The 27,973-nt window shown below is 33.8% G+C and overlaps 1 protein-coding gene across 2 annotated transcripts; it reads left to right on the plus strand.

Annotated features, from left to right (window-relative positions):
- Positions 1–26,883, plus strand: C5 (complement C5). 2 transcript variants are annotated; one of them, XM_084494605.1, is made up of 41 exons: positions 1–206; positions 1,178–1,370; positions 2,104–2,266; positions 2,866–2,936; positions 3,545–3,636; positions 5,256–5,338; positions 5,623–5,713; positions 6,021–6,126; positions 6,911–7,037; positions 7,350–7,465; positions 7,688–7,888; positions 8,455–8,658; positions 9,145–9,354; positions 9,535–9,684; positions 10,596–10,725; positions 11,070–11,135; positions 11,723–11,923; positions 12,578–12,668; positions 13,114–13,190; positions 13,856–13,995; positions 14,646–14,867; positions 15,459–15,519; positions 16,129–16,218; positions 16,502–16,714; positions 16,863–16,938; positions 17,760–17,919; positions 18,395–18,490; positions 18,756–18,927; positions 19,738–19,943; positions 20,326–20,478; positions 20,849–20,911; positions 21,306–21,387; positions 22,082–22,133; positions 22,869–22,971; positions 23,381–23,455; positions 23,552–23,657; positions 23,851–23,937; positions 24,320–24,409; positions 25,529–25,612; positions 26,127–26,265; positions 26,530–26,883. In XM_084494605.1, exons 1-41 carry the CDS (start codon positions 142–144, stop codon positions 26,657–26,659), a joined length of 5,037 nt encoding a protein of 1,678 aa, XP_084350731.1. In that variant the 5' UTR covers positions 1–141; the 3' UTR covers positions 26,660–26,883. The 2 variants fall into 2 exon arrangements, with proteins under 2 accessions (XP_084350731.1, XP_084350732.1); XM_084494606.1 differs by lacking the exon at positions 1–206 and adding an exon at positions 232–421 and having other exon boundaries at positions 1,192–1,370.
- Positions 26,884–27,973: the final 1,090 nt, after the last annotated feature.

Raw genomic sequence — 27,973 nt, forward strand, 5'->3', positions numbered from 1 at the left:
ACATTTTAGTAAAACAAGATCTGCAATTAATTATTAACTGTGGGTGATACGTATTGGTGGTATTTCTGTTCATCTACAGCAGAAGCCAGATAGGGTTGAATCCAGATTTGTTAGCATTGTTGGTGTGTTTTTTGTGATGCTATGGCTATTTTAATATTTTGTTTTCTTTTGTTATTTTCTGGAACAGCTTTTAGTCAAGATAAAACGTAAGTAAAACAAATATAATATTTACTGGAAATGATGCTTTATAATTGACCGCTATTTTAAGTGAATAGATACAGGATTTCAGTAGAGCTGGTGCAGAAGACACTACTCAAACTGATGTGTCTTCACAAGCAAAATTCTTACTAATGGATGTGGACTAACCTTAGAAAAAGGACTGCCGCTCCTGGAATTACTCAATTTGCTGCCAAAGAAAGAGGTAGAATCAGTCCGTTATGTTCCATAAATTCTGGACATAACGAAAAGATAAATATGCAAAAAAGTTAAGTAAAGTTTGGCGCTTGATACTGTTTCTATAGTGCCTGAAGACATACTATGCTATGGGTTTCATAAAAGCTCTTATTTATAGCAATTGATCTAAGTGCTATTACCATTTCAGAAAAAGGTGCACGTATATTGAATGTGCAGCAGCACTTCACATATATGTATTTACATTAGGTATATTATGTGTTCAGGTATTAAAGCCTGGTTTGTGGTTTTGTGGAATAATGCATACTTCATTTTATACAGCAATGAGGAAATTAGGGTAATCCTGCAAAAATTTACTCACATTTGTCTTTATTGTAAGTTGCCCGTTCATTTCAATAAGAACATTGCTGCTGGGAAAACTATACAAATATGCTACTTGAAGTATCACCATTTCAGGTGTTCATTTGGCAAAACAAGTAATCATTTTTACATAAATACCCTGTCATAGTAGGCACGCTTTTCTGTGTCTGCAGAATCGAATCCATAAATATTGCCTAAGCTGTTATTTGGTTACATTACATTACAGTTTTCATCAAAATGATTCTAACTGGGGCTATGCTGTTTTTAACTACTGTATGAGAATAACTTCACCTGATCTTTAGCTCATTTGCTTTATCAGTGTCTATGTAAATGAGTTAGAAACGGAAGTAAGAAATATGAAAGTATAGTTCCAATACCCTTTGATTATTTCATGTTTCGTATACAGCTATGTCCTTACAGCATCAAAGGTTTTCCGAGTTGGGACATCTGAGAAAGTTGTGGTTCAAGCTTTTGGTTATGAGAAGGAATTTGCAGTCAACGTTGCCTTAAGAAGCTTTCCAGATAAGCTTGTTTCTTACTCGTCTGGCCGCATTTCTTTAACTCCAGACAACAAATTCCAAGATGCTGTAACTTTAACTGTAAGGAATTTGGACTTTTATTGTCATGTTTTTATTGTTGCATTTAGTCGTTAGTGTTAGAAAAACAAGATTGTGGTAAGCTTACATTTGCTTAAACTGGGAGGAAAAGCCTCGGGCCCTGACTTGTCAGTTTGCTGGGTGTAGTTTATGTCATTTTAGTATGTCTGAAATTGAAAATATATTGGATAAAATGAGTGTAAAGGAGTGATGTCAAAGCTAAACATAAGATCATATTATTTTAGAAACATTATCTTGTTTGCATAACATTCCAAAAAGAAAAAGGAAGGGATGGAGAAGCGTTCAGCGTGGACAAGATACCTCAAATGAGTATTCAGAGTAAGCCAAAATGGCAACTGAAACTGAAACTCAAGCTATTTCACCAAACTATCAACCACAACAGCAACGTTGGTGTGGCTGAGATTCGCTATGTATATAAATGGAAGTCTGGTAAATTATAATGTCATAACTTCGTAACTTGTGTTTTATCTTTGCTATTTCAGTTCTTGAAATAAATACAAAATTGAAAATACTTCTTTGTAGTTTAATATTTCAGACTGTTATCAATGATGTAAGCAAGAATAACCCCTTTCCGTGGGTGTTGATGTTTTTGTTTCATAATAATTAACAACAGAATATTAATTGCTATTCAGAACTTATTCTCAACAAGAAATGCTGTAGAAAAAATACTTGAAAAATACTCTAATATTCTTTAACAATATCTCATCTCCCCCAGCTTCAACCAGCAGATTTAGCAAGGACAGAGGATTCAGTCAAGTATGTGTATTTGGAAGCTGTTTCCCCACATTTTACCAGATTGAAAAAAATTCCTGTTTCCTATGAGAATGGCTTTCTTTTTATTCACACAGACAAACCAGTTTATACTCCCGATCAGTCAGGTAAATAATGTTTATTTCTCTTAGTTTTCACTTAGTTTTTACAAGCTGATGATATTGACAGGGAACAAGGATTTAAATGTACTTTAAGCTCTTGTTCATAGTGAGTTATCATCAGTCACTATTTATTTTCTTAATCATCAAAAGAATATTTTGAAATATTTGATCATCCTGTAGAAATTAATCATTTCTCCCGGTATCCTCTCCTCTGAGTCCCTGCCCTCTACACCTTACATGATTAATCTGTGGCACAAACAGTGGAGAAATTGTACAGGGAATATGTATTAAAAAAATTGTCAAGAAATAGTGATGACTGAATCATTGGTTTTGTGTAGGTTGAGCTGATTTACTACAGAAGTGATATATTGCTATTTTGATGGTAAAAAATAGTCTCGCATTGTGATTTGAGTGCAAAATAAAAGATAAAAAAGTGTTGGTGCTGGATCTGTTGTTGCTAGCATGAATACTGTTTGGATAGCATACTGACAAAAGCTCAAAGTCATTCTATAAGTACTAAAGAAATTAGTAGAGAAAAAGGTTGTTTTTGTTTTTTAATATTGATAACAGTATGACTTTGAGATCTATTGTAATGTTTCTTACAGTGAAAGTCAGAGTTTATTCTCTCAATGAAGATCTGCAGCCAGCTCGGCGAGAAACTGTCCTAACTTTTGTGGTATGTTGTTACTGAATTTAATTTTAATATTTTGTGGGTCACAAAAGCAATAAACCTCGTTACACAGTAAATCAGCATTGCAATGGATATATAATAACATTGTCAGATAAATATTTTTGTAATAATAAAACTGTTAGATAAATATTTTTGCAGGTAGCCAGACATCTTTTAAAAGATCTAAAACAGACTGCACACTTAGATCTTTTTTTAACTAGGGAAAGGATTTTTTTTATCTAGGGAAAGGATTTGTGAGAAAATTTTGATAATATATTGTTTTCGTATTGTTCTTTATTTAAGATAGAAAAAAAATCAGTAGCTCCTGTGCTATGTGTTTTTTAGCCATAACTATAGTTCTTGTTATTACAGTAACCTAGCAATATTAAGTATTGTGAAGTAACAACTTTTAATTGTTGGAAACTCAGTAAAATGTTTTATCAGAATTTCAGAACCTGAATTTCTTTTAAAAACATTTGCATTTTGGTGCTATGAAATTGGCAAAACTCTTAGAAGCGTACATTGTGGGCAGGGTCCCACTAAAATCCCCAAATGAAGATTTTTCTTTCAGTAAGACTGATCTAACTGCTGTTTTTTACTGTTATTTTTCAAAGGATCCCGATGGAGTAAAAGTGGATATCATAGAAGAAAAAGACTTTACTGGAATAGTTTCTTTTCCTGACTTCAAAATTCCTCCTAATCCTAAGTAGGTATAATTAATGCTCGTTGAGAATTATTAGCATAACACTGCCTTTTCTTTTTTCAAAAGACTATCAGAGTGTCTGATACACAGAGTGCCCCGATTTAAAACTTGGAGATTAGTATCATTTCACGTAATCTGTAACAATGGTATAGATGAAGAACTTGTGACAAAGTGTTCTTCTTTTTAGCTAACTTCCAAATGAACTTTTGCCTCCTAAAGCAAAATGGGAAGCTTACTGCCTGTATTTCCAAATATATGGAATATCCTCACTGTAATGAGAGAAAGTGAGGACATGCAATAAGTGAAAATACTGGTGATAAAACTGAGATAAGAGAGCAGTTGGTGGTGGGTTCGTCATGCTCAATTTAAAAATAAAATAAAATTAAATTTTCTATTGTAGAAATAGAAACACTGTCAAAAACATATAGATTTCAATAAAGGGAAGTGTATTTCATACATATATTCATAGAAACCACCATCATTTTTCCAGTAACACCAACATACAGTAGATGTGCCTCTACAGTTCTCCCTTTAGTCTTGAGAGGGTGCTGAAGATACACTGAGTTGGCAGAAGGATGCTTAGCAGGCACTTGAAAAAATGTTTTCTGTCAAATTTACTGCACCTTAGTGGAGGGCTACAAAGATTATCAGAGAGCTGGAGCACCCCTCCTATGGAGAAAGGCTGAGAGAGGTTTGTTTGTTATAGCCTAGAGAAGGGAGGACTCGGGAGCCTTCTAATACATAAAACTGGCCTACAAGAAAGATGGGAAGAGGCTCTTTACCAGCACATAGTGATAGGATAGGAAGTAACAGTTTTAAACTGAAAGGGAGTAGATTTAGGTTAGAAGAAATTCTTTATTGTAAGGTGGGTTAGATACTGGAATAGGTTGCCCAGAGAAGTTGTGGATGCCCTGGAAGCATTCATGGTCAAGCTGAATGGGACCTTAAGCAACCTGCTCTAGTAAAGGTGTTCCCTGCCCATGGCAGGGGGGTTGGAACAAATGATGTTAAAAAGTCCCTTCCAACTCGAGCCATCATATGATTCTATGAAATTTCTTTGAATAGTAAAACAGGAAGACAAATGCAGTTAAATACGATCTGCACCTAGACATTTTGTGGGCTTAAGGAAAGCAACTTGAAATGAAACAAATGCCTTTTGAGTGCTTCTAGTTGCAGGAAAAAATCATCCAGGTTATGGTAAATCAGATAGGTGATGCACAGTAATCCTGCTGACTACACTGAAACAGAGCTGGAGAGCCACAAACAGGCAGTTGTCTAATCTAAGGAGTGATAATTGGCAAGTGGAAGATGGCAGCAAATAGTGCTTTAATGACTCCAGTTACATTTGCAGTCTTCCAAATATGTCTCTGCTTTTTGTAACTGTATGACAAAAAATTCTGACAGTAGTCAGAACATAAATAATGGTATATTCTTTTCAAATATGTATCAATCCTTCAAAATAAGTTTCAAGTAATTTTATTCAAAATATCAGAGTAGCCGAATCTTCTCAAAGAGGTATCATACACGTGCAAAAAACTCAGTGCCTGACTTTTCTAATTATTAATATTTTCACTTTTAACAATAATTTTCATTTTAAAAAATAACGATTGTTGTTATTGTAGGTATGGAATTTGGAAGATTGAAGCCAAGTACAAAAAGGATTTCATAACCTCTGCTGTTGCAAAATTTGAAGTTAAGGAATATGGTAAGGTGTTCATGTACACGTGAATCTTCATTTTACATGCCTCTTTTGCATGAAATTCATGTAGGGCAGCTATACAACACAGAGGAACAAAACACAGAAATGCTTGAAGTAACATTGGCCTGCTTAATACAGCAATGGGATGCAGTATAGTGCCAAGTGGCAATATCAGTTCAAGCTAATGTCTCATATCAGTATAAGATATATGATGACATATTTCTAAGTATCTGTGGTTTGATGTTTAAAAACGCATCAAAGTGGCTTCATTTTCTACTCATTTTTTTCAGCGCTGCCAAGCTTTTCCATCGTCATACAGCCAGAACGTAACTTTATTAGTTCTGATAAATTTGAGAACTTCAGGATTGCTGTGAAAGCTAGGTAAGGAAATTAGGCTTTGATTTCTAGATGTGTGCCGCATCTTTACCTTAAGAATGATTGTCCTGTGTTGAGAAGCTTCCTCTTTCTCAAGGAGCCCTATCATCACAATCATTTCTGCTACGTGAGAGAGCTAGGTGAACCTTTTTAAAATTCTCACAGAGTGATTATTTTTCAACAGAAGTGTTTGTAAAGCTACATAGGCATTTGTTTTCTATTTCTTGCTTAGGAAATGACTCTCCTCAAAAATGAATGCTTTGTTGCAGCCATTACAATCTTAAAAACATTTCTATCATTGTTTTATTCTCAGCTATTTTTATAATAAAAGGCTTCCAAGTGCTGATGTTTTTCTTCGTTTTGGAATAATTGAAGGAACTGGAAAAAGAATGATGCCTCGTGCAATGCATGTAACTAGGGTAAGAAAAAACAAGCCTAAATTGCTTAGTTCAGGACTGATCTAATTCCATTTAAGTTGGAGAGAATATCTTCCAACTCCATTTGCATCGACAGCTATTGAGTGTCAACTTTACCTTTGTAATCCTGTCACCGGGGGCATAGAAAATTACTTTATAATGAAACTCAGAGGCAGCATCTCAGACAGAATGGAACTTCAGTCTCATTCAGTTGCTTCCTTGAGTAAACTGCATTTGAAGTTTCTGTGAAACAACATTTTTGTTATCTATTTATAGAATAAACAAAAAGAAATCAAACATAGGATCAATGTAATAATACCAAATCAGGATTGGAGACAGACAAATCAAAATTCTATCAATGTATTATGGGGAGACTGTTCTCCACCAGTTCCCCTTCCCTTACCTAGTCAGGTCTTTTTGTTTTATTCATTGCAGAATGATAAAAGACATTATTTTCCCTGAATGAGCAGGGATATATCTGTGTTATTCGTAGAATCATAGAATGGTTTGGGTTGGAAGGGACCTTAAAGATCATCTAGGAATCACCTACCTCTTGTTTGGTCTGCATGCAGACTTCATAGCATGTACTATGGGTTGATTAATTGCTAATAATTATATAGGTAAAAAAGAATTCTTAATCATGAAATTCTACATTAAAATGTCTCCATCTTTGATTTCCCCTAAAACAGACAGAGCAGAAATGTGCTGAAAAGAATTTACTCATAGTTTACCATATATTATTTCTAAGTTATTGACTGTAAAGGAATACTTTTTATTCAATTTCCAGCTTGAAAATGGTGTTGCTGAAATCAGTTTTAACAGTAAGAAAGAAGTGAGTTATTTAGGATTTCAAAGTCTAGAAGAATTGGATGGGTCATATTTATATATTGCAGCATCAGTGATGGAATCTACGGGTAAGTTGCTTTCAAGTGATTTCTTCAAACACATCTGCAAATGTAAACAGAACAAAAAAAAATTATACGGCTAACTTTGTTAGTATCAGACTTTCTTTGGTACTCAGGAATCCTTCAGCCAGAAGCTTATAAAGAACAGCCTGTCCATCAGTGTAAAAATGGGGTTAAACTTTTTTTTTTATTGCTATTTGTTTTCACAGTGCTAAGTGTTTAATTTTTAGGTGAAAGGACTTCACCATCAGAGACAGATTGTGCTGCCCTTTGAAGGCATGTGCCCTAGGATGTGCTTATTAAAAGCGGCATATTTTTTAGGTGGCCTCAGTGGTGAAGTAGAATATACTGGTGTCAGATACGTTGTATCTCCTTACAAATTGAACTTGATTGCCACTCCTCTCTTTGTAAAGCCTGGACTTCCATTCTTCGTAAAGGTTAGTTAAAAGAAGTATTGTTGCACATTACAACGTAAAATCCATAATGCAGAAGCCTTACTGTTTTGTTAATATCTGTAGGTCTTAACACACTTGTCATTTCCTTTGACTGTTTAATTTTTTTCTCTTTTTTTTTCATTTGCTACTGTAGAAGGTTAGCAGCTTGTTTTCTGCTTGAAAAATGTTGTTCATATAAGAAATGTTACCTCTTCTAATGAATAGGTGCAGGTGAAAGATACAGTAGATCACTTTGTTGGAAACATCCCTGTAACTCTCACTGCAAAATCATTCACTGAACAAATGGATGAGACTGAGTTGATATCAGAGGGTTCAGAATCTGGGAGAAGACAAACAAGCATCAATGATGGAACTGCTTTATTTGTTATTAATATCCCATCTGATAGCACGCTACTGGAGTTTCAAGTGAGTTAAATTCTCCCATTAACTTATTTCTTAGAAGATTTAATTCTGTACTTTTGCCAGTGTACAGCACCTGTGGTAAGACTTTGCTCTTAAAAGTTAGTAGTTTATAAACTTCGAGATTGTTCCCAACAATCAGTTATGAAACATAAGTGCTATAATGAAACATTACTTCTATATTAAATTGTATTTGCATTTATTCTGAAACAAAATATCCCAATTTGTCATATATTTATTTAATAATAGTTGTTAAATAAAACATCTGAATGAATTACGGGAGAACAAATCTCTGAGAGTGATTCTCTTGTTAGATAGGAAGACGGATTATTGACCTTTTCTGATCTACTTTTTTATGGACATGCTTCTATACCGCCATTTTAATTTGATTTGGTATTTATATTTTTTTTTATTAAAGAAAACAGGGAAGTCTTGAGTTGGCTTATTTTATTACCGTGATTGTTTATTTTCTGAAGTGTAACTTCATACTTAAACTGTTCAGAAGTCAGGACATGCAGCTTTTGTTTCCTCCTTTGCTACAAAAATTTTTGGACATGTTATTATCTTTACAGATAAAAACTGTTGATCCACATCTTTCAGATGAAAACCAAGCAACCAAAACCTATGAGGCAAGAGCTTATTCATCATTAAGTCGGAGTTATCTATACATTGACTGGGCTTCAAACCACAAAATACTTCAAGTAGGGGATTTCATCAATATTAATGTATATCCACATAGTCGGTATATTCATAAAATACATCACTACAGCTATTTGGTAAGTAACTGATGTTTCCACATGAAATCTTGAATTGAGATATGATCCTTAATGAAGAACATCAGCAGTCAGGATCTGTCACCAACACAGAATGCGTGCTGCTCAGAAAACTGTTCGGAACATGTACTCTGCCTTTGCCTATAAAATGTGTCCGTTCTATAGTTATAATTTGTTACCAGTCGCATGTTTAAATCATATATTAAGGCTGTATTGTTTTGAATTCTCACCCAATGTAGACTGGAGTTAAAAAGTAGTGCCAATCTGAGAGGTGTTTCAGGAGCTGAATCATCTAAGGAAGACAAAGATGCACAGAGACAGCAGTTCTTTTTACAGGGAGGGAGCTACCCTCCCTCGAACTAGACACGCCAGTCTCAAATGCATTTCTGTGTGTGGTGGATTATATCTAAATGCAAAATAACTTTCACATGTGTGAGACATGTAATTTAAAATTTGACTTCTTTATTCTCCATCATCTGTCTACTATAGATCATGTCAAAAGGGAAGATAGTAAGCTTTGGAACTCAGAAAAGAATTAAAGATTTGGAATATGAACACCTAAGTTTTCAGATAACCCAAGAAATGGTTCCTTCAGCACGTCTTATTGTTTACTACATCGTCATGGGAGAAGAAACTGCTGAGTTAGTAGCTGATTCAGTGTGGCTGAACGTGGAACAGAAGTGTGGGAATAGTCTTGATGTGAGTAGTAAAATAGTCACTGAAATTTGTGGGTGTGCGTTCATTTTATGGTCAGGTTTTAACTTGGTATTACACAAGTTCTTTAACAGTTCCTTAACATAATAAAGTGTCTGCCTCCAGATGCATTTATTTTGGATCAATGTACTTTAAAAACAACTAACATTTGTTTTTGATTTGTAGATTAAGGTGCTACCAAGCAAAAAGACACACAGACCAGCAGAAGTCTTATCGCTTTACATGAAAACACAGTTCAGTTCCTTTGTTGCTTTGTCATCTATTGACAAGGCAGTATATGGAGTTATTGGAAGAGGAAGGAGAGCAATGGAAAAAGTTAAGTCGTAGCCAAAAAAGAAAAATAAGTTGCTGTTTGTTTCAGATTCATACTCAGATTGCTGTTACGGTTTTTGCCTTCAATAAACTTGAAAGTACACAGAAGAGCTTCAACACAAAATAAAATGCGTGGGTTCTAAATTATAAAAATAATTCATTTATTATGTTTTGATTTCCAGTAAAAGTAAATGGTGGTTTTAAAGCCCAATCTGAAGTGTCTCAACAGAAATCTTCAGACTTGGACAAAAATAGGCTGCAATGTGAGAGAGCTCTGTGGTCCGAGAAGCATAGAGACTACATTCTCCCTTATTCTTCCTAAAATCTTTTTAGGTTCTGTTTTTTTAGGGCATACTGTTAGAATAATATGGCAGATGCTATTATGTTCGTTGGATTATAGAGGTTTTCAATCCTTGTAGAATTCTAGATATGTGTGTATGTAAGTAAACATGCGTGTCATCACTGAGATAATTCCATTCCTGTGATAAAACATGGCAGTTCTTTAATACCTCAGAACAGTTAGATACAAGATAGGTAGAAGATGAACAGGAGAATACTTTTGCACCAACCTTGAATTATTTGATCTGTTTTCTAGTACTGTTGAATGCTGGGTAAAAATACTTGATTTGGTTTTCAACAAGCTAGATGGAGTATCAGAACTGTTACAAATGTTAGTGAAGCGTTCTGCCTCTGTTCTGAGTAACTTGTTAGCTCAGACGTGCTACAAGAGCATGATTGTGTTGGTTCTGGTGCTTGAATTAGTTCAAATATCGTGAAATTGTACTCTTCGGTGTATTGTGAAGACATCTTCTAGACTAAAGTGGCCTTTCTGCATGTATAATTCTCTTATCTGTCATATGATATATATGATATTCCCCACCTTTTAGTTAGCTGATGATATGCTTATTCCTCAGGTAATGCAAGATTTGGAAAAGAGTGACCTTGGATGTGGTGCTGGAGGAGGACGGAATAACGTTGATGTATTCCGAATGGCTGGGCTTACATTTTTAACTAATGCAAATGCTGATGATTCAAATGAAGCAGGTATATTTCTTAGTTTTAAACGTGAAACTGTGGACTTTCTCTTTTGAAGTTTTCTATTGTGACTCACAGTTATTATATTGGAACCTAATAAAATTAGTAGGGCATGCATATACTAAGAAATACAGTTTTGAGGGAGGAAAGCATTGTAGTTTGTGTGTCATTTTCTGTAATTTAAATTATAGATTTTTTTTATTTTTTTTTATTTTTTATTTTTTGTAATTCATATAATAGATATTATATCTCTACCAAATCTGGAATGTAATTTTTTGGATTGAAGTGGGCTGTGTTATGACCAAGAAACTCCTGTCTTTCATAGTTTTTGTGTTTGTTTTTATTTTTAACAGATGAAACTTGCAATGAAATTGTAAGAACCAAACGGTCTGACTTTGAGGAACGAATACACAAGGAAGGTGATAAAAAAAATATTTTAAAATATATAAGTATGGAAAAGGTCATGTCTATTAGAAATCGAGAATCTGAGGGTTTGCATAGTACTTTTGATTGTTGTTATCCACTTCATGTAGTAGAGAGATGCACAAATATGGAATATGATAATTTAGAGGACCCCATTTATAAAGCTCCTCATCCATATGCTCAGTTTGAAATCTATAAGATTAAGTATCCACTGAAAATACAGCGTATCTGTAAGATTTCTTTTTCCTACTCGGAAAGGACATATTCTGAAAACTCACAGTACTACCATATGGTAGTCTTTCCAAGTGACCACCTGTCAGTGACCAAGCCTGACAGAAGACCTTCTGTCCGTTAGATCTTAGTGTAATAAAACGCCTCTAATTTATATTTTAAATTCAGTATTGTAGTATAAAGTGTGTGTCTCTAACATTTAAACATTTACATGTTTATGCTCAATCTTGAATCTATACCTTCATTGAAATTTTGCAAGTTTTAAAAACACATTTAGTATACAAGTTAAAATGCGTTTGAAAATAAAAACATCATCTCAAGGAAGGGATTTTTGTTGTTGTTATTATTTCAGCATCCAAATATAAACATCCAGCAATTAAAAACTGCTGTATGGCTGGTGTAAAAGCATATCCAGTCAGTGAGACTTGCAGTGATAGAGCTCGGCGAATTCGGAGTAATGAAAAGTGCATTTCAGCGTTCAGGGATTGCTGTGAATTTGCCAACAGACTGCGGGAAGAAGAGCCTAATAAGCTGCTAATATTGGCAAGAATGCGTAAGTACAAGAACTTTGACTGTTGTGTGGATATTTTTAATAGATTATGGATAAATACAGAGGTGATAGCTTTGTTAATCTGGTAACTCTCTCCAATTACCTGAGAGGGTTATTCGAGCAGATACTGTAGTCTCCATATACCTTGGTTGTATACCCCTGAAGAGGGGTAGGAGAGCGATTCTTTATTCTGTTAGGACTGTGCTGGAGAGCTGTGTTCTATTCATCCATGTTTAGAACAGGCAGCCATGCAAAATGGGAGTATTGTTGCCTGTGAAGGTAATGCTAAACTTGAATGCTCAACTGGAATCATTTGCCCAGGCCTAAAACAGCCAATGGGTAACACGTCAGCACAGATCAGTGGGAGTGTGAAATCTTCTGTCTCCCATTCTCTCCTTATAATCTCTATTTAACAGGTTTGTTTGTTTGAATGTTGGACAGGTATCCACATTTATAAATAGTTTATTATAAGTAAATAAACTTTTGATGAGGTTATTCAGGTATCATTTTTTCTTGTATCAGAACTAACTTGGGGCAAATAGAGTTACAGTAACACAAAAGGAAAATACAATGATTTTCAGGCCTTTGGTGGAAGGCTGCTGGCAAGGGTTTTCTTTGTTTGTTTGTTTGTTTACTTGATTTATGCATCTTCTACAGATTTTGAGGCTATCTTGGAACTGGATGAGGCAGAAGTTCGTAGCTATTTTCCTGAAAGCTGGTTATGGGAAGTTCACCAAGTTTCCTCTAGGTACTACTTTTCTCAAAGAAATTACTAACGTTTGACTTAATCATCAGTTTAATAGAAATTAATGCTAAAATTTTGACATAACCTGAGTAACTAGTCATACCCTAGATGTGTACTAAAATGCAGTTTTATATGAACACATTTCTCCTGTCATGTTGTTCTAAATGCAGGATATACTGTCTGGTGCCCACATTGTTGAATCACTTTTCCTTTCACTTTCAACTTTGTTAAACACCAGCTTCTTTCAAGTCAGATAAAAACAAGCTTATTCAAACAAAACTCCTCTGTTCCCTAAGTATGTTCCCATTTCTTGTCCTGTCTGAGTCTGTCTTAGATACAGGAATTGCTCTGGGCAGATAGTTTTTATGTTGATTAGCTGTTGTTAACAAATGGCTAATAATAATGTATGAATGTGTTAAATGTAAAAGAATAACACTTCTAATTGCAGATCAAAGTCTCTTTCTATCACTCTGCCTGATTCACTGACTACCTGGGAAGTGCAAGGTGTTGGCATTTCTGATAAAGGTAGGTACTGCAACCTAACTAGGTTTTAGCCAAACAATTACGTAGCGTTTCTGTTTGGATTTTGTAGAGACTCTCATTTTAGTTGCCACATATGTTCTTTAATGTTCATTTTCTGGTTGTTAAAGAGGAAAACATCAAAATTAAAAAAAAAAAAGTTTAAAGTTTAAAAAAGTTTAAGGAACAATAATCATTGCCTTTCTTGCTGTGAACATAAAAATGCCAGGGCAAGACAAAAGTCTGTGTAACATAGTATCTTGTATTTGACAGTGGCCCATGATAAATGACGAAGGAAGAATAACATCACAAATAGTCAGTGACTCTTCCTTGGCACAACTGTAGCATCCAGCTATCAATAGCTTAGGGACTTGAGGAAAGGGAGAAACAGATTTTCCGATAGATACAATAGTCCATACAGAAGGTTTGCTTCTAGCTTTGGGAAGGGGTTGGAGCCCAAAGGACTGCTGTGTCAGCAAGTATGCAAAAGAAATGTATGTGAAAGTGAGTTTGTAAATGAAAACATACATGAGAAGAACAGGAAGCAAGAGCCGGTCATTTTTGAAAAAGCTGGACAAATTCAAAGTACATTTTGAAAAATGGTAAGATATCGATAAAGGTGGCAAGGATGTGGTTTATCAGAAGGGTGTTTTTGTGTTTGATTTTCTTAGGTATATGTGTTACTGCACCATTGGAAGTGCAAGTTGTAAAAGACATCTTCCTTAATGTTTATGTTCCTTATTCTGTGGTGCGAGGAGAACAAATTGAGTTAAAAGGATCAGTTTATAACCACAGACCTTCTTCAATTAAGGTAATTTGTGGCCTTCATGAGTTCTGTTGAAATAGTGACAAAATAAACTGAATAAGCATTTCCTCTGCTAGTATCTAATATAAACACATCGCGGTATCAGATTTCTCCAACCCTTCAAGAGGTGTTATATATGCTCTGCATAACTATGTAATGATAAAATCCAGTCATTACTCATTTAATTTCCAGCCATTCTGATTACAGTGTTGTCATGCTCTTACATAGCAAATTGCCTCACAGAAGTTCAAATCCATTTTTCTATTCCAAATGTTAGGATAAAACGTCAAGTAACTAATGGGATTTTTAGAATAACTTGCTCCAGAGATGACAGATTACTTTGTCTAGAGTTTTTACATAAATGGACTATTTTTAATGAAATGCATTTAAACAGAAATGCAGAATTATTGAAAAGTATGCAAAGGTATTTTTGGTTCCAGGATGTTGAAAAGGAACATCTGTTAGTGTGTCTCTAATGCAAATAGTAGTAATTCCACAGTTAGTAACACTAATAGCACTTGTTCATGGTAAACAGAAAGCAAGTATTATGGTTTAAAAAAAAAAAAAAGTTCAGTATAGTATTTCAATTGCTTTAATATTTCTCTGGTGCTGTACCTGTCATGGAGGTGAACATTAAAAATCTTTCCACTTTTCAGTTCTGTGTTAAAATAGCAGTTGGAGATGGAATCTGTTCTTTCGGAGGTTCTGCAACTACTGGAGCAAGGATACAAGGTTGTAATCTTAAGTATCTAGGTGGCAGTTCTTCATCGCCATTTATGTTCAGAATACTGCCTTTGGAATTAGGTCTTCACACTATCAACTTTACACTGCTGACAGACGGAAACAGTGAAACTGTAGTTAAAACATTACGCGTAATGGTAAGAAAAAAAATTAAAATGTTTAGAGTGTTTTTGAATTTCGTATCGATTCAGTCTCAAGAAGTACAAAATATATGAAATCAATATATAAATATTGATTTATTTTAATGTTATCATACTCACAGATATCATGTAGTATCATTGAATTCACTGTATGCACTGCAAAAATACATGACCAAGTATTTGCATATGTACATTTTTAAACTTTGCATATAAAAATTGTCAGGACGATGCATACAGATTTAACATAATAAGCAAGAAGGATATTGTATTCTAAGTCACTTTGTTCAGATTTTCAAGTGCTTAAGCATACTACATTGACAGATACTTTTTTCGGTAATTTTTTACTTTCCAAAGCTTTTATTTAAACCTTTTGTTAAATTTTCTCAAAAATTTTGGGAGATAGACTACTAGCTTAGGTATAGAATAGATGCAGAACAACAATGTTTTTGGTTTACAAAAGTAAAACTCAGCTACACAGAAGGGTGTAGACGGCAAAGATACTAAGGTTTTAAACTGTTGCTTCAGCTAATGTATGTGATTAAACAAAAATATTTTCATTTTCTACTTTTTTCCTCGTAATGATTACAGCCAGAAGGCATTAAAAAAGAACTTCATGCAGGTTTCACTTTGGATCCACAGGGTGTTTATGGTATGAGAATATATGCCTTCATCTTCTTTCTTTATTTTTTCATTTTCTTAATTCACATAGTTATGATGATCAGTTTTTCCATAATGTGAAAAGTTGGTGCTTTTCCTTCTTGACATATTCTTCATATGACACTTTCAAGGATTTCTTGTTCTTTCATTGACAAATCCATCTCAGAATAGCTAGTCTTTCAAAAAAAAAAAAGTGTTTTTTTTTCTTAAAGTAACATTTTTATCTTTTAAAATAATATAATACTAAGCTTTTCTCAGTGTGCTTGAAAATTGATTAGCATTTGCTTTAGTAATGAAAGTAGCATATTTTCTCCTTTAACCAGAGGTGACTCTGAAAAAAGAAAAATTAGGTCAAGATTAGATCTTCTCTTAACACTAATGTCAAAAGAAAGATTAATGTGTTTGCATCTGTAATTTTTCAACAGTCAATATTGTTTGTATGTACATTTGGGGATAGTTGTAGTTTTCATGTTGTTTCTTTTGTTGTTGTTGCTGACTTCTCAATAGTTGAAATCTTTAAATGTCTATTACATCTAAATCCTCTATTGAATTAGATTTTGCAGTATATTATATATTCAATATTGAACCTTTTCAATTATAGGTGCAGTCAAGAGACGCCAAGAATTTCGTTATAAAATACCACTAAATCTGGTCCCTAAAACAAAAATTGATAGAAGTGTCAGTGTAAAAGGTAAATTGAACTAAAGATTTTAGTCTATTACTCTTAGTACATATGTAGTGTCTCTATATATGTTCTGTGTATTTTTGTTCTGTGTTACGTCCTTTGTTTACATTTGCCTGAGTTTATTCCTAGCTTCTTCTTTTCAGTAAAGTCTTTGTAGATCACCTTTTTATGTAAAATTTTAAATACCTCATATAGAATAATTGCTTACATGTATAAGTATCAGATTCTGCCCTTGGATTCACTTCCATTATCATTCTTTTAATTTTCTATTTTTTTTTAATTTCCACAGGACATCTTATGGGTGAAGTGATTGCCACAGTCCTTAATCCTAGTGGTCTTAGTATTCTTACTAGTCTTCCAAAGGGCAGCGCAGAGGCAGAGCTCATGAGTATTGCCCCTCTTTTTTATGTGTTTCACTACTTGGAAGCATCAGATAACTGGCAAATACTGGGTTCCAAAACCTTAACTTCCAGAACTGAAATGAGGAGGAAGATGAAAGAAGGTAGAAAAATAAAGCTGTTTCTCTTGCTTCAGAGCTGTAGAAGTGCATAAATTTTGCTGAATAAGAAAGATTGTGTATCTGAGTAAGCAAACACAATTTTAATATAAATCTCTTCTCATAACTTTCTTTCTCCCTAATATTCCCTTAGGAATTGTAAGTGTTTTGTCATTCAGAAATGCTGACTTCTCATATAGCATGTGGAAGAATGGGCAAGCTAGCACATGGTAAGTTAAAAAAATCTTTTGATTAGTATGAACGGGAAAAGCTTCATTCAGCTTTTTGCTTTCATATAGGACAAGTGAGCTTAATGGTAGATTTAAATGATGCTTATAGCTCTGAATACTATCTTTTCATTTCTTGTTTTCTTGTGATATATATTTTTTGTGTGTCCATAGTTCACACCATTACAAGCAAGTTGGACCTTGGGGTCCATACATACCTGACATACCTGAGATAGTTTCTAACTCTTCTTTGGGCTTGGAATTTTACCAGAAGACTATGTAGAGCTTGGTTTCCTGCTCAAGCAAAGGTTGCACTCCAAGTTTGAAGAAGGAAAGCTAGGTACAGGGAGGGGCAAAGGAAAAAAGGTGATACCCCTTGTTCACAGAAATATGATACTTAAAAGATATCAAACAAAAGGGGGTAATACTGTCTATGGAAAATAGAGTCTACCATTGCGAATTAGGCAAAATACATAGTCACTGTCTTTCCTTTCATGACGGCAAATGCAACTGGCTTATAGAAAGAAAGAAGTAAGATGCTTCAGAAGCATCTTCCTTAAGTTCTGATGAAAGAAAAAAATGTTTTGGACATGTATAGAGTAATGAGTTTATATTCTGAACCATGGGATTTGGTCCTAGTTATAAAATTATTTATGGCTAATTATTGCCTGTTTGTTAAAAATTAAAATTCATTTGCTATATTCTTTGAACTGTGTGAGTGGATAGCATATCTAAAACATAAATAATGCAGATTTTTCTAATCTCTAACAATGTGATAGTATCTAATAATCAAACAAATATAATCTGTTTGGTTTCTTTGGCAGGTTGACAGCTTTTGCTTTAAGAATTCTTGGACAAGTTAATCAATATATAGATCTTGATCAAATTTCTGTTTGTAATTCACTTCTGTGGTTGATTGATAACTGTCAAATGCCAGATGGGTCATTCACTGAATTTTCAGATTATCAACCAGTGAAACTACAGGTATGAAAACCAAACATTTTGTGTGTGTACGTACAATAAAAGATAAAGATGCAGGAGGTGCAAGATATTTACGGCTGCATTTCAACCAGAAAATCTAGTCAAAACAATTTTGCTAAATTTGCCTCTTTCTGAACTCATTTAAAGAAAGCACAGTATTAAAACTTTTCTGTCTTGCCAGTAAAAGTAGCTGTGTGACACTCCTTAATATTTAGAAAGAAAAAAAGTGTAGGTTGATTTTTACAATTTAATAGCCCAGCTTTGTAGTAACTTTTTATATTTTGGTCTTTTTTTTTTTTTTCTTTTTTTTTTCAATAACCTATTGCATTCAAAAGAGTTGATGTATATTCAGGTAAGACCAAATTATTATTTCTTACCAGAATTTCTACTTGTTTCCTCGCATAAACTGTAAAAAGTTATATTTATCTAAATTAACTCTTATTTCCGTTTATTTATGTGATTATATTTGATTTTATAGGGTACATTACCTAGAGAAGCTAAAGAAAAATCTTTGTATCTCACAGCATTTTCTATTATCGGAATTGAAAAGTCAATGAAGATATGTCCTACTCAGGTAAATACTGTTTTTATTTCTGCCAGCAGTCGTATGCTGGGATTCTCATTTCTTGCATCTTCTTTAACATTTGTTCAAAGAAATCAACACTTTTTTTTTTTTTTTTAGATTTAGTTGCTTTCAAAATCAGTAAAAGAACAACAAAATTATGGATCAGTTTGTTTTAAGATATATTGTAGAAAATACTATATATCTCTATATTATCTTTTTTGTGTTTCTTTAAAAATACGTCTATTACTAAGCTGTAGTCTGTTCATCTTTTCAGAAAATCCATGATGCTAAAAATAAGGCAGGAGATTATTTAATGAAAAATGCAGAGTCTGCACAAAGCCCCTTTACTATGGCAATAATTTCATATGCGTTAGCTCTTGTGGATTTGAACCATCAGTCTGCACGATTGTTGTTCTCTGCGCTGAAGAAGGAGGCATCTGTCATAGGTATTGCTTATTAAGTTCTCTCAAAGTATGTATTGTAGTTGTTTCTCAGGTGGATTGTTCTTTCCTTTTTAAAAAAAGTCTCTAATGGGCTTCTACTTGGATCATGATTTTCAATGGTGCTTGCTCTGGCATATATGAATTTTTGGTCTTGTGTTACCTAGTATTTTTGCAAGGTTTTATCCTGCTTTTGGCTTTTCAGCAGTGCAATTTCATAAGCAGTGTGCAAGTTGTTTAGACATTTGTCATTCCTCAGCATATCACAATGTTTGTTCTGTCTGCTTTCTTTTTTATGCAAGTGTCCATAGGGGGTTACTTTTGTCTGCCTGCTCATCCTTGTGATGTGACTACATTCTTCTTTACCTCAGACTGGAGTTTCTCACAGTATCTGCCAGCACCCTCACTTTTGCTTTTGAGGGGGTTTCCTCTTAATTTCTCACTGGCTGATGAGGGACTTTGTAATCTCTCACAAATGCTGTTTATTTTTAGTGCTTTTTGTTAAAGGCAAGAGACTCAGTCTGTTCTCCTAGAATAGAAAAGTTTTGCCCTGCATGTAGAAATTGACATGAAAAAAAAAAGAAAAAAGTCAGTATTCTATTTATCTGGCCACTCTGTCACTGTTCAGGACCAGTAATTATTTGGATGTGATTCAGATGCTTTGCATCAGGTCTGTTTATCATCAGTTTCTAGAATAAATGTCAGATTTATAAACATAAAAGCATATCTTCATCTCCTGTTAAATGTAGAGAGAATTCCTCCTTTTCTCTTTGACCTGAGTAGGCAACCTGAAACCTGGCTTTTGTATTTTTGTAGGCGAGCCTCCTATTTATCGTTTTTGGAAAGATAGTTTAAAAATATCAGACCACCCCGCTCCCAATTCTGTTACCGCACAAATGGTTGAAACTACAGCATATGCATTGCTTACTGCACTGCTAAGAGGGGACAAGAACTATGCTAATCCAATCATCAAATGGTTGTCTGAAGAGCAAAGGTATGGTGGAGGATTTTATTCAACTCAGGTGAGCTTTAAAATACTTTGTTCCCATTCCTCAAATACCAAAATCTAAGAAGCCTTATGAGGGTAATATCATTAGATGACACCTTTGACAATTTCAGCATCCTTTCTGTGGTACTAGTATCAAATTGCTCTGATACTATGATTTTCTTTCTTTCTGGGAATTATGACTTCTTTTTCAGAAATGCATAATAAATAGAAATTTGCAAGCTGGTAAATATCTTACAAGTGTGTTAAGTGTATTGCTGAGATGCTGCTAAGCTGTTTATCTGGTAATGGTTACTGTTATGTGTCATCCCATTTAGGTAGCAGAAAATGAATTACTTTGTAAAAAATGTTTACTTTTTAATTTTAGAAAGTAAATCTTTATAATTGATTTCTGACAGGACACTATTAATGCTCTTGAGGCCTTGACTGAATATTCCCTTCTTGTCAAACGGCTTAATTTGGACATGAGTGTTAAGGTAGCATACAAAAATTATGGAGATCTTCATCTATTTAAACTGACAGAAGAAAATTTTGTGGGAAGAACTTTGACAGTGAGTGAATGGCTTCTCTTTTGAAAAGTTAAAGCAAAATTCCCAGTAACCTGTTAAATAGTTCTTTAACTTTTGAAATCTGTACTAAACTAGCTTTTTCTTTTAATAAAATGGTATTAAAATGACATAGCAAATGTTTAAGAAATTTGCTTATCTGCTACATTTAATCATTTTTTAATATGTAATTCATTTAAATTTAGCATTTCTGCTTGTTTCTATGATTTTTTTGTAGAAGCTGTTTGTAGCCTTAATTGTATTTAAGACGTAGGAAAGACAAGTAGATCAGATCTGAATTACGTTCTTGTTAGCATAGTCATTATTATTTTTCTTATTACCTTATAACTATTTATATTTAACATCAATCCTTTAGGTACCTTTGGAAGACGACATATATGTAAGCACTGGCAGCAGCACTGGCATAGCTACAGTAAATGTAAGTATGGAACCTTTTTTTTTTTTTTAGTAGTGTCTCTGGTTTGTTAATGTGAACATTGAAAAAGAAAGTGATTTTTTCATAAGGTATTCCAAAAATGTATAGGTATACACAGGTATTCTAAAATGTAAATATTCTAATGTAGTAGCGTCTATGTTCATAAAAATAATCAGGATAATTTTTAGTCTTTGAAATACAATCAGCAAGAGTGGTGTAGTTTTGCTCAAGAATTTTATGTCTCATCAAAACTAAGCATGCTAAGCATGCTGTTTGTTTTTACTTGTATTGTATTCCTCTAACTCCAAATTCTGAATTTTCACTTTTTTTTTTTTTTTGCCATATTTGAGGATTGTTTACTGTTTTTATTTTGTCTAATTTATTTGTATGTTTGTAGGTGAGGACAGTATACAACCTAATCGGTACTTCTGAAGAGTCATGTAACTTTGAATTGAAGATTGTTCCAAAGCGAGATGATGGTAAAGGGTTAATCCGGTTTTAAATATTAGTACCCGGATCACTGCAGGAGAAAAAAAAAAAAAAAGGGAAGCTTATTTAACAATGTGCTTTTTATTAAGAATTAAACTAAAAAAATCTTACATTTTTTCAGTGGAATGCAAAACTGGAAAAGAAATTGCTAGAAGCCTTCTTAGCCCTTCTTGAAACTATTGTCTTTTTGTGAATAGAATTAATCTTTAATGTATTTCTGTTAGTTGCATTTTTACTCATTTATGGAAGTGTTATTACAATTGGGGCAGTGAGGAATACAAAATTCTAGCAGAAGAAAGAAATATAGTAGGACTAGGAGGGTGGTTTGGGGTTCTACAAGGTAAGAAAAAGTTCTTAGAAGGTAAGTTCTACAAAGTACTGAAAGTTGTAGTCCAGTTACAGCAGGGTGTACAAACGCATTTTGAGCTTTTGCCATGAAGTAGTTTTAATAACATAAGTGTGTGATAAATAATACTAAGCATTAGAGCTGACATTTTACCTGAATTATAAAAGACTTTAGTGTTGTTTGTAGCTACATGTACATAATGAGTTCCTAGGAAAAATTGCTACCAAAATTATTTAAAAAATTCTCTTTCAATTATGAAAACACTTTACAAGAATTTTGGGGTTGCTGTTCCTGAGGAGTTTTAAGATCACTTATTTGACTCTACTTGATATGAAAAGGTTACAGAATAGAAGATGGTGGGCCACTTGGGCGCATAGAGGCTTGTGCAAAGTAAGTACAGCTGGTGGGGTTTTACTTGGGTAGTTTGTCTCAATTACTGTGGAAATAATAACAAGCTTTTACTTTTAAAGGTTTCATTTAAACTTAATGCTGGTTCTAAATGTCCTCAGTTTCCTAAGTTTCAACACTCCTACTTACAAAGGTGGAATTCCCAGCTGATGTATTAAGGAATTGGAGCACTGCAAATGAAATGCACTGTGGCTCTACGGATGCATAATGACAGTACTCTAAGAATGTTACAAAGACTTTTTGGTCTTACATTTTTTCTTAGTTATTGTTTTAATATTACATTAGCTGACATTAGCATTATATTCACATATACATTATCATTATATTCAATTTCTTTTATTTTTTTAAGAGATTGAAATGTTTTTATTTGCTAGTCCTCCCTTATTAATAATTGCATCTGGTCTTCTGATCTTGTTTTCTTCATTTTTCTTCCCTTTTATGCATGTGTGTAAACAGAATTGGAGATTAAGATCGTTACTTTTTTGGGAGAGTATTTTTTGTTGATTTATATCTGGGTTCTTCGAGAACATAAGTATTAAGAAAAGTTCATATCCATGATATTGACAAAAATCTGAAATGATTCATCTGGAATATTTTGCTTCATTATGATGTTCTAAATGTTGGTAGAATTTTCCTCATGATTTTCTGGGATTACACATTGAAGTTTACTTTCTGTTTCAGTTATGTTTAACTAATTTTATTTTTAATCTGTTTTAGGTACAAGCCCAGCAAGAGAGAGCCACAGTCAGGGTCTGCTCATGCTGTGATGGACATAGGTTTGGTTAGTGGATTGGAAGCAAATATAGAAGACTTAAATACTGTAAGAATTAGAAAAACTTTATTTCTTTTACTGAAGTGTTGCTCTTTTTTGACAGAACTATGATATTTACTGTTCAATTGTAATTGTTGTTCAACATGTCAATATCAGTTTAAGGCAACCCGAGTTATACTTATACTTACAGGATTTAAATAGGATACTAAATGTGGACTCAAGTATCCCTTTAAGGATAATTAGCTTTGCAATTCTTTGTTATTTTCATGCAATGAAGATAAAAAGGATAATTTCCTTAAAAAATAAAAATAGTTTAAACATTATAAGAAGCAACACTGAAATAAGTTTTTTGAATCTCAGAATTATGTAAAAGCTAGTGATAAGTAAACCTTCATGATCATCCAAAAACCTTTAACTGTTGCATAATTTTTTTCTCTGTTTTTTTTTTTCCCTACAGCTTGCAAGTGGAGTGGATCAATTGATAGCTGATTATGAGATAATAGATGGGCATGTTGTTATTCAGATAGACTCTGTATGTTACCCCTTTCATAACTTTAAGAACAACTTTAACTCTTTGGAATCACTGTTTCCTTTATAGAACTCCTTAATTCATGTGTCTTTCCAATAGGTTCCAGCTGATAGTTTCCTCTGTGTTGGGTTCCGAATAAGTGAGCTTTTCCATGTTGGAATGCGAAATCCTGCTACATTCACTGTATATGAGTATCATGCACCAGGTATGTATTCCATGTCTTCAAATTCATGTGTGTTCTTTTCAAATGTTTATTCCTTCTTGAAGACTACATTTTTCCTTCTGCCACAGCTTTATAATCCTTGTTACTTTAAGCTCAGGTAACTTCTGACTCACAAAGTTTCAGTGCTGACTTGAATTTTCTATATTTATTTATTACAATTTTTTGTATCTTCTAGATAAAAGATGCACTATATTTTATAACCCATATGGAGATGAAAAACTTGTGAGGTTGTGTGAAGGAAATGAATGCAAGTGCATGGAAGGTAAATTTTTTTTTAAGATATTTTGCCATTTCATTTGGTGGGAAAATGCAGTTTAATGCTTTGGACAAAAACATATTAACACAAGGAAAAATCCTTGTAAGAACACAGCTGTTGTCCTCTAAAATTGTACATTAAAAAAAATAAATAAATGTGTGCACTATAATCATGGTTGTCCAACTGGATTAAGTTCAGGCAAGTAAGGATACTTTTTCCTTTTTCAGCATTCATTATTCCACCATGCACTCCCATAATTACACTGTTTTTCAGTTACAGCAGATTATTCGAGCAGGTAGAGATCCATCGTGTTTTATCTGAAGACATGCAATGACATTGTCCTAACGCTGTTTTTTTTTTGTTTTTTTTTTTTCTCCTCTCAATGTAGCTGAGTGTAGTAGAATACAAGAAAGACTGGATCAGTCAATAACTGCTGATATCAGGAGAGAAGCTGCATGCCAGAATGATATTGCATATGGTAGTATTTGAATTGTCTTTACCTATTTCTCATGCTCTTACTCAGTCACTTCTTTACTACTGCTGCAGAACATTTTGTTCCAATTAGATCTTTAATGATCAAAATTCAGCAGGCATACACTGTTTGAAGGTAACATGTCAGAGCAGAGACAAGTAAGTTCTGCCCATACCCTTTGCTGAACAAAACTCATGTAACAAGGCTTATTGCCCCAGGAAACCTGGTCTGATGAATTCTGCTGTTTTTTCTCTTGGTGTCATTCTAACATGATCATGTAGATTGATGGGCCAAGTCCAGATGCATGACATTAAAAAAAGCTAAGTTCTGGATTCCTGCTCTTGGAGCAAAACAACCTGGTGCAGTGGCATAGGTTTGGGGAAGAGTGGCTGGAAAGTTGCCCAGCAGAAAAGGACCTGGGGGTGCTAGTCAACAACCAACTGAATGTAAGCCAACAGAAATAGTGTGGCCAGCAGGATTAGGGAAGCTCTTGTCCCCTTTTGCGTAGCACCAGTGAGACTGCATCTTGAATACCGTGTTCAGTTTTGGGCCCCTCTCTAGGAGAAGGATATTGAATTGGTCAAACTTGTGCAGAGAAGAGCAACAAGGCTGTTGCAGCAAGAAGGATGTCAGTTTCTTTTCTCAGGTAACAAGTCATAGTACACGAGGAAGCAGTCTCCTATTGCACCAGGGGAGGTTTAGATTGGATATTAGGAAGAATTTATTCACAGAGAGGGTGGTCAAGCACTGGAATGGACTGCCTATGGAAGTGGTAGAGTCCCCGTCCCTGGAAGTATTGAAGAGACATGGATTTGACACTAAGGAACATGGTTTAGTAATGGAACTTGTTAGGTCTGGCTGACAGTTGGACTTAATGGTCTTGAAGGTTTTTTCCCATCTATATGATTCTATGATTCTGTGTAGCTTTGAGGTCAGGGGAAGTTGCAGGCCATCAGATGAGAACCATACAGTGTATAGCTGTAGCCATGATTTTCCCAGAAGTTAAGGGACATTATATTCTCTACCTGAGCATCAGTAAGGCATTTAGAATATATTGCAGGAAAAAAAAAAAAAAAAAAAAAAAAAAAAGGAATAACAAAAACTTTGTTATGTGTTGTTTTGCAGTTTATAAAGTGAACATCTTGTCTCGTCGTGAAGAAGGTCATTTTGTAAAGTATTCTGCAACTATTCTAGATCTCTATAAAAGAGGTGTGTGTCCTATTTTTAATCCATTTAACTATTTCACTTAGAGCAATATCTGTCTTGTTGAGACCAATGAAGCAGTTGACAAAAAACAAGAATCAAATCTAGTCATTTCATGAAAGTAGAAAACCTTACTCTCAAATACAGCCTTTGAGCATTCTTTTATGCCCTAAGAAAGGCACTGTATAATGTTTTTAAACAGCTTTTCTCTATTATAGCTGTTGTTAACAAACCTAAACTGTAATCAGTTAAACATCTCTTGTGTGACAAAACAAGTTGAACATATTCCACAATCAATTAATACAGTTGTGAGTTGTTTAGATATATTTAACATTCCATTTAATTTAAAAAATCTTCTGCAGGAAACATGTTTTATATTATCAAATTTTCTTGTTTTATAACAAGTGTCAAATGGCTCACTTGAGTATACTGTGCTGTAGAACATGTTAGTGTTTTCTGTTTCATGCACATGTAACTAAAAATTCTCTTTGTGAAATTTTCTAATTCTTGACATATTCAGGGCATGCTTTCGCTGAAAAAAATAATGAAATTACCTTTGTTAAAAAGAAGACCTGTACTGATGTTGAACTGAGCCCAGGAGAGCAGTATTTGATCATGGGCAAAGAAGCCCTAAAGATAAGCATTGGTTACAGTTTCAGGTAAGTAATTTAACATCAGAATGTGCTAATCTTAAAGTATGTTGTCAAGTGGCAAGTGTTTGTATGTAATAATTCTCATGTAATATATAATTTATTTTTAAAGTATCAGTTGACCAATGGTAACCCAGTGTGTTTTCAGATGTGTAAATTTAAAACAGGATTATGAACACAAACCAATCTATTTCATATTGTAATGCTTTTCCTGTTAGGCAATTCCCTCTCCAAATCTTAGGAGCAAATGTGCATTTTCTGTTGTCTTTTTAGATTCCAGTACCCTTTGGACTCCAGCACTTGGATTGAGTGGTGGCCTTCAAACACAGCATGTACATTTTGTCAGGAGTTTTTAAACAGAATGGAAGATTTTGTTGAAGATCTCATCATCAGTGGCTGTTGATTTATGTGGATAATTTTTTAATTAAAAATACAGATTAAAAAAAAATCACAAAAAAAAATCCTCAGCTGTTCAGTAATTATTTTCAGAACTTAACATTCGTGACTAGTTCATCTTGGAAAACACTCTTAGCTTGTATTTCAAAGCCACTTTCTTATAACCTGGTAATTTTCAAAGTATGTTTTTTAAGCTTGGATGGAAGAATAAAGCAGAATACTGCAAAGACATTTGAAGTGAGATGAAGTGAAATGGAATGACCGTAAATATGGAAAATGCTGTCTTTTGCCAGAATAACCCTCAGAAGCACTGAAATCCAATGTCTTATTAAAACATAACCCTTACTTCAGAAAAAAAAATTAAAAAATAAAAAAGAATTGTTTTATCAAATAATTTTGTTCCAACTTTAATTGGAAAAAAAAGACATAGCCTGGCACAATTGTATCCAAGTAGTTAGGACAAAAGCCTTCCTGAAGCCCTTGTTACTTTATAGTACCTATTTTAAATGTTAATTTTCCAACCACAGGAAAGTACTGTAGCGTAAGAATAGTACAAGACAAATCCTAAAGCTATTTCGTTTACACTACGAGTGTAAAGCCAGATACTGCTGTATTGGTGACCCTTTTTTGCTTCTTTAGTTTTCTCATCCTCATTGTTTTGTACCTTAGACCTGCAGATGACAGATTCTTGCTTTTTTTATTTTTAACCTAAGCTGGTATCCAGGTGTTTACATAAACATTTTTCATTCAACTTGTGGTTGGAGCAACAAATTTTTAAACTAAATGATCCTGAAGATTTACTAAGTTAAGAAATTTTAGTTTCTTCATGTTTGAAATGCAAAAATTTATTTTAACAGTGCATTGAAATACTGCAGTGCAACTCAAACAACTCCCACTCCCTGCAATGGAAAGAAAACATACTGGAAACATGCAGTTCATATTCAGTTACAGGCAACTCTTCACTTTTTATAACTAAACAAACTGAAAAATCTTCACCATACCTGGCAGCATTTCATTTTTGAAGTGATACTTACATTCATTGAAGATTCTGTCATTTGTAAAGCATTTTGGCATGTAAAATTCTCTGAATAAGCAAAACATTTAATTAGAAGCTTTTTAAAATCTCATTTGTATATGAAAGGGAGAACTTCCAAGTCTGTTGAATCTGCACAGCAGTTATGATTAATTTGTGAAGTGTCAGTGGTGTATTCAGAGGAATTAATAGTTTTCTAAGGATTTTTTTTTAGAAGAGCCGTTGGAGTGATTTGAACATGCCACGATGGTTTGTCTGATGAGAAAAAAACATTTTTCTTAAGTGCTG

The sequence above is a fragment of the Aythya ferina genome (assembly GCF_964211825.1).
Source record: "Aythya ferina genome assembly, chromosome: 20".
Classification (NCBI taxonomy): Eukaryota; Metazoa; Chordata; class Aves; order Anseriformes; family Anatidae; genus Aythya; species Aythya ferina.